Genomic DNA, 6,816 nt, shown 5'->3' with positions numbered 1-6,816 from the left:
TTCCAACGCCCCTCTGCATTGGAGGACCTTGCCTGATGACGTAGGCTTGAGGTTTAGGCGTCTCCTTAACATCTGTAACCACGGCCCTCCAACTGACAGTAGACAGGCTGCCTGTGTGTTTGCGAGCATTGACAGCGTGTGAAAGGAGAGATGGCGAGGAGGTGCATTTTTGGTTGTGATACTCACGGAACACTTTTCCCATTCCCTAAAATTCCCTCGTTACGGTCCAAATGGCTCGATTTTTTACATTTCGAGGAAGGAGGGATAACAGATAGGTCACGGATGTGCTCGAAGCACTTCACGCGTGAATGCTTCAAAAATTGGACAGAACACGAAATGGGGTTTGTGAGATATCTGTCATTAACAGATAACGCGGTCCCGTCAGTGTACACCGTTGGTACCTCACAAAGTTTGACGGTAAGTTAAACTATCTACAACCAAGCTCTTGAGACGTTGAACATCATACAGGGCTGCCAACATAACTTTGTCATATTAATAAATGTTTAGTCTTGGCGTCTTTTGGGCGTCGCGCCACAAACCGTGATGTTGGTTTTTGGCGCGCACACTTGAATCAAGACAGATTCGACATAACGGTCATCTCTTACTCTTTACAAAGGGTAACTTATGTTGAAAAATATAGAACTACTTATTGAAATGAATCATGTCTCATGCAATTGCTCAATTATTTTAAAAATCGACATATAATTGTATACAAGTTGTCAATTTTGATACCAACAGACAGGTTTCCATGTATAGTTTACAACATTAAAAATGGTATTGTATATTCAAATGAATCAATATCAGAATCTCAAGCTTATGAATTGAATCGTAATTCTAACTCAAAATTGAACTCAAAAGTTGGCAGTCCTGCACAATCTATTTTGCCCTTGTACCAATATCATAACATAATGCAATTCCTGTTATACAGCCCGTAACAAGAGATGTGGCCTGTCAATGTCATGCACCATCTTTGAAAAATGTGTCGGTTCAAACGGAAACCCACAAGCAGAAAAGACGGAGTAAAGGTAAAGTTATATGCTACTAGCTATGTTTATCTTCATTGTATTAACTGGTAATAGTCTTCTTGTTTTATTTCATGTGTTTGATTGTCATATGTGTGTGTTGAAAATTTCAGCTATTCAGGTGAAGCCTTTCGGCCTCTCTGTTGGTGTGAGTGTTGGTACAGGTATTGGAGCTCCGTGTCTCACTTCAACACCAATTAAAAGGCCACGCGTGGAAGACACTGTGTTCGATGAGAGCTCAACATACACCTCAAATCAGTGTTCAGATGTCACCTATGAGCCTGATATCACTCAAGAGAGCATTGAAAAGTAAGTCTAAATGTCGTTATCATTAAAACATCATACATGTTAAAAAACGTCATGGTATATAGGTCAGGTTTGAGATGATCAATCAAGATGCCTTGTTAGAAAGTATGATATGATTTGCTGAGTTATGATTGTCCAGGGTTTGCCAACCACCATACAAAGCCAGGAAATACATGGTGTATGAAGACAATTTGCTACAGCTGTTTCGGAAGTGTCAAGCATGCTGCCATACCTGCACAGTTGAGACATTTGTAAATGGGACATTTGTATCCATCACGCAGGTGATCATAAATGTAGCACTGACAAATTGTTACAAACATAATTTTATTTATTGTATTATTGGCATATTGGATATTGTTCATATACATTTTATTGCTTCAAAATCGCATAGATCTGTTCACACTGCCTCAAAAAAACAAAGTGGAACAGCCAGCCACACATCCAGAGTACACCAGCTGGGAATTTGCATTTGTCGGCAGCAGTAGCATTCAGTGGGGCTTCATTCATACAGATCCACAAGGTTTTATTTGTGTAAACAAAATAAATTTTATAAATTTGTCATTGTTAAACATTTTTTATACTTATGTAATGTGATATCTTCCAGGTACTGTCAGCACTCTGTCTGGAATGTATATGTCCCAGGACATTTTTTATTCATCAGAAGAACTTTCTCCAGCCAACAATTTTATGGCACTGGAGGACTGAACAAAACACAATGCTGGAGATGGCAAGGCATTCTGGAAAGGCCGTTGTCTTGGGTGGTGACATGAGAGCTGATTCCCCAGGTTTGTTCATTTTGAGTGAAAAATAACAACATTCACTTTCATCTGGTCATTCCAACCACAGTATAAGCATTATGAAATGTCTGAAGCATTGAAGAATTTTGCATTTTGCAATAAACTGTAGAGACATTGGATTAAAATGTTGTTCAATGTGGAAAAATATGGTCAATAAACCAGTAACCTCCTAAACTTTTTTCTGTTCTACTCTGATTCCCCCTGAAGGACACTGTGCCAAGTATGGAAGCTACACGATGATGAACCTGGAAGACAACAAGGTGGTGGACATTCAATTAATCCAGGTAAAAATGCAATTTACTATGGCACTGCATTAATCTATAATGGCATTGTTGTGTATGGCTTTCTCACAATGAGTGTGTATACAAACACAGCAACACTTTGATAACTATCAAAACTTAAAATTATTGTGCATGTAAACATACTCATTGTCTTGGTTTATATGGTATCTATTAACTGTTTGGATAAAAGTGTAAATGTCGTTTTTTTTACATTTCAAAACATGTCTTTTGTCTGCTAAATTGAGTTTTTTTTTCCATCTCTCAGAGTAATGAAGTGGGTGCAAGTCCACGCATGGAGCCTGAAGGGTTTTGAGAAGCCTCCAGTTCCTGGAATCAGCAGGGTTAAGGGTTGGTGCAATTGTCACAGATCGGCATCCTTCGATACAAAAGTATCTGAGGGAGCAACGACCTGACATCCAGCATTATTTTGATACTTGGCATGTCTCTAAGGGTAACTGTTTGGCAGCATTTCAGATTAATCAGATATATACACAACAGCAACATAATATCACAACTTGTGACTCAAGTGACAAAAGCACAAATGAACTTGAACTAAGTTTTAAGAACTGATTAAAGTATAATATTTGAGTTAATTTTATTTTCTGTAATTGCTACTTAAGGTCTCGCCAAGAAGATCGATGCACTAGGGAAAGAGCGTAGTTGTGGAGAGGTTCTGGCCTGGAGGAGAAGTATCATAAACCACCTTTACTGGTGTGCATCCTCTTCCAAGACAGGTGAAGAAGCCGTGGAAAAGTGGAAGTCTGTAACCAACCATGTGCAAAATGTGCACAATCATAACAGCGACTTATTCCCAGTCTCAGCCCACCCACCTCTTGAGATCGCGAGCTTGGTTGACACCAAGTAAGGATTTTGTTGATTCATAATGCTACATGATTAGCCTAGTTTGGTAACAACCATGAAGATAACTATGGCTGGGTTGATAGAGTTTTTATGATTAAATTCCTATTTACAAGCTCTTGACTCAATTCTAATCCTAATTCAATTTGATATTGAATTTTATTCTGAAATATTTCAGATACCTTTAAATTTTCCATTATGGAAAAAATATTTATTAAATAATGCTTTAAACTATAATACTAAAAACTATAATACTGAAATCTAAAACTAAAATATTGATTCTGCTAAGAGTCAAACGATTGATTTTTTATAAACCATGACTATAATATTAAAGATTACGATTGACAAAGTCTGTTGAATTCAAGTGCCATAGTGATATACAGATGCAATGGGATTTAATAATCTATATCGATATTTCCAGCCATAAAAATGACACAGTTATATGTTGATAAGGACTCTCTGTCTTTATTAGGCACTAAAGCTTGTGAACGGTTTTGCGACCTGATGATAAACCAGCGACTACTGAAAGACGTGTCAAAACTGAGCCCTCACCATCAGACCTCCTCAGTTGAAGGCTTCCATAGCCTGATATTGAAATTTGCTCCGAAAAATGTGGCATTCTCTTTTTTGGGAATGTTGAACAGGTGTGACAGTTTAAATGTCTTTTAAGTTCATAAATAATGCTGTATGTGCATCTGTCACACTGTCTTATATTTGTAAATACATAATTTATCCACATAATTAATCACACTTTAAACAACTACCACTTACCAATTTTATCCTTTTCATTTCTTAATTTAACTATGTAGGTTGCACCTTGCTGCTCTTCACTATAATGAAAATTCCAATCGCGAGTATACATGCAACCAGAGTGGTGAACCGTCTATCAAAGTGAAATGGCCAAAATACAAAAAGGGGATCATTCCCTTCACTACACAAAAACAGAACCAACCTACAGTAAGTATAAAAGGATAATGTTACCATACAATAAATATGGAAAATATGTAGATCTTCTGAAAAATTAGATATTCAATTAACACGTACATTACATTATACATGTTGTTTATGGTAAATGCAGTTTGATTGACCAAAATGTTGTTTGATCACAATTGTAGAAAAATGTCTAATTAAAAAATGCCAGGTTCATTGTATTTTTTGTGTTATAGACTACGTGGAGAGTCTGCTAAGACTGTTTTTTGAGGAGGTGGTCATCAATCCTGGCCCATACCAAGAGCAGATTAATGAACTGAAGGTTCCAGACCACTTATGTGCTGCCTTTGACAAGCCCAACCTACAGGAATCTGAAGTCAGACCCTGGTCCCGTTTTACACAGATGGAGTAGGAGCAGGTTTAGATAGAGAGAGTGAGTGTGTGTGTGTGTGTGTGAGTGTGTGTGAGAGAGTGAGAGTGAGTGAGTGTGAGAGAGAGTGTGTGTGAGAGAGTGAGTGTGAGTGAGTGAGTGAGTGTGAGAGAGAGAGAGAGAGAGTGTGTGTGTGAGAGAGTGTGTGTGAGAGAGTGTGAGTGAGTGTGAGAGAGAGAGTGTGTGAGAGAGAGAGTGTGTGAGAGAGAGAGAGTGTGTGTGAGAGAGAGTGAGTGTGTGTGAGAGAGTGTGTGTGAGAGAGAGTGAGTGTGTGTGTGTAGAGAGAGAAAGAGTGTGAGTGCGTGAGTGAGAGCGAGAGAGTGTGTGTGTGTGAGAGAGAGAGTGCGTGAGTGTGAGCGAGAGAGAGTGTGTGTTTGTAATTTTTAGTGTTAAAATTAATCTTTAAAATGTAATAAATGAAACATCAAGTGTAATTAAAGTCCTTTGTCATTATTTATTACATACAGTTCTACATACACATCACTTGCTATTGCGGATGTAGTGAAGGTAGCTTGAAGCCTGTGTATCTCTCTGATGTGAATGTGGATCTTATTTTAACAACAACACATGATGGGAGGACAACACGTATTTTTTTCCCAAGTAGCCCCAACACCATCTGACAAAGGTCCTGTAGGCGGTGTGACGGTATCGCCTAAAGACAAAAAAAGTAAACTACATAATGCATTTTTGCAGGACAGAAACTGACTGTTGCAGATATGATTACTCACTTACTCTTCGATAGTAAAAACATCTTGGTCATAGTCACCATAATACTGGACCAAGGATGCATATTCAACTTGAAGAACCCATGGGTTCAAGCAGACCGCTTCAAAACCTGGGTGTTGAGTCATGCATCCAGTTTGCATTTCTGCTTCTGCACATTTATCAACAACCTATATAATAAAATAATATAACAATTATGTAGTTTTAGTATTTTACTCTAGTATTAGTAATTTATTCTAGACTGTAGTATATGTTATGTAATGTATTAACACATGTTACGGTTTTTGAAGTCATAGAGTTTGCTATCTTCAGTTCTACTCAGCTGCTGTGTCATGTATAGGCTGATTAATAACATTATACCCATTCTCTGCACTTCTGTCACAAACCTGCCTAACCTCCCTACAACATAGTCTTTCAAGACCAGTGTCCATGTGCTGGCAGTAGCCACAGGAGCACCTGAATGAAAAGCATAGTACAGTTTAAGTTGACAAATTAAAGTTGTGGTTTAATCGTGGTAAGCTTAATTATCTGTCAATTATAGATGTAGGCAACTATTCTAGACAATGTACAACATTCAAAAACTTATGAAAACATAAAACGCATGTTACTATCATAGCGGTTAAGGTTTCAGCAGTAATTGCAAATAAAAATAGTTTTATAATTCCAATTAGTGTTACAATTGGGACACATCGAGATGCTCGCGAGTGTGAACTTGCTCCTGAGCCGCCACGTCCAGGTGACCATTTGAACCCTCCGCATGTAACGGCTCAAACATGTAAGGTCTGATTCCCACCGTGACGAAATGATCCTCCGTGTGTTCCTGTTCTTCATCTTCCTCCTCCTCCTCCTACTGCAGGAAGGGGACTGCTGGCGGTGTTTCAGGCGCGAGTAATCCTCAACAACCGATTGTAAACTTGCGTTTAGATCTGCCTCCATTTTTGAATGAAACGCCTAATTTTTAGATCCAATCAGGTGCTAGTTGGAAAAAAAAGCCACGCCCACTATTTTGCCTCATTTAGTATTCCGTTTCTCTCGGAAATACGTCACAACACTGGAGAAAAGTCGTTTGCAACTTCCGGTTCACGGGGACTTTAAGTAGCTTGTGAACAGGTTCGTTGAGCAATGGAGGAGTCAGGAGACATCGAAGCAGGTTTGAAATCAGCACTTTAATTTCTTTCACGAACATACGACGGTCACCGCCGTAGAAATGTAACATAAACAAAACAATATCACACTCTGTGGAGGTTTCTGGATCCTCTCCCTCTCGACACTTGGCGTCCCTTTAAATGTCTTTCTCCGTATCACTACAACAAGACACAGGTGTTAGAGATAATTACAAACCAGGTGACAAACCTTACCGCTCTCTCTCTCCCGCAGACTGACACACGACCACGCCCCCCATGCCACATAGCTGTAAAACGCAGGGTTAAGAATATAGGGGATGTGAACATTTTATATTTCAAAACTTT

At 38.7% G+C, this 6,816-nt stretch overlaps 1 protein-coding gene across 1 annotated transcript; it reads left to right on the top strand.

The window, feature by feature from the left end:
* Positions 1-336: 336 nt before the first annotated feature.
* Positions 337-2,719, top strand: LOC127641656 (uncharacterized). The gene is made up of 8 exons (XM_052124597.1): positions 337-417; positions 929-1,025; positions 1,136-1,331; positions 1,468-1,609; positions 1,720-1,848; positions 1,933-2,113; positions 2,333-2,409; positions 2,672-2,719. Exons 1-8 carry the CDS (start codon positions 337-339, stop codon positions 2,717-2,719), a joined length of 951 nt encoding a protein of 316 aa, XP_051980557.1.
* The last annotated feature ends 4,097 nt before the right edge of the window (positions 2,720-6,816 follow it).

The sequence above is a fragment of the Xyrauchen texanus genome, unplaced genomic scaffold, assembly GCF_025860055.1.
Source record: "Xyrauchen texanus isolate HMW12.3.18 unplaced genomic scaffold, RBS_HiC_50CHRs HiC_scaffold_1239, whole genome shotgun sequence".
NCBI classification, from domain to species: Eukaryota; Metazoa; Chordata; class Actinopteri; order Cypriniformes; family Catostomidae; genus Xyrauchen; species Xyrauchen texanus.
Note: the sequence above shows the minus strand (reverse complement) of the source record. Positions and strands in the feature narration are given on the sequence as shown.

Excerpts from the sequence above, each read along its gene's own strand:
- LOC127641656 (XM_052124597.1), top strand. The coding sequence starts at position 337 with ATGGGGTTTGTGAGATATCTGTCATTAACAGATAACGCGGTCCCGTCA. Across the intron at positions 1,332-1,467 it reads ACTCAAGAGAGCATTGAAAA|GGTTTGCCAACCACCATACA; the intron begins GTAAGTCTAAAT and ends ATGATTGTCCAG. Across the intron at positions 2,114-2,332 it reads CATGAGAGCTGATTCCCCAG|GACACTGTGCCAAGTATGGA; the intron begins GTTTGTTCATTT and ends TTCCCCCTGAAG.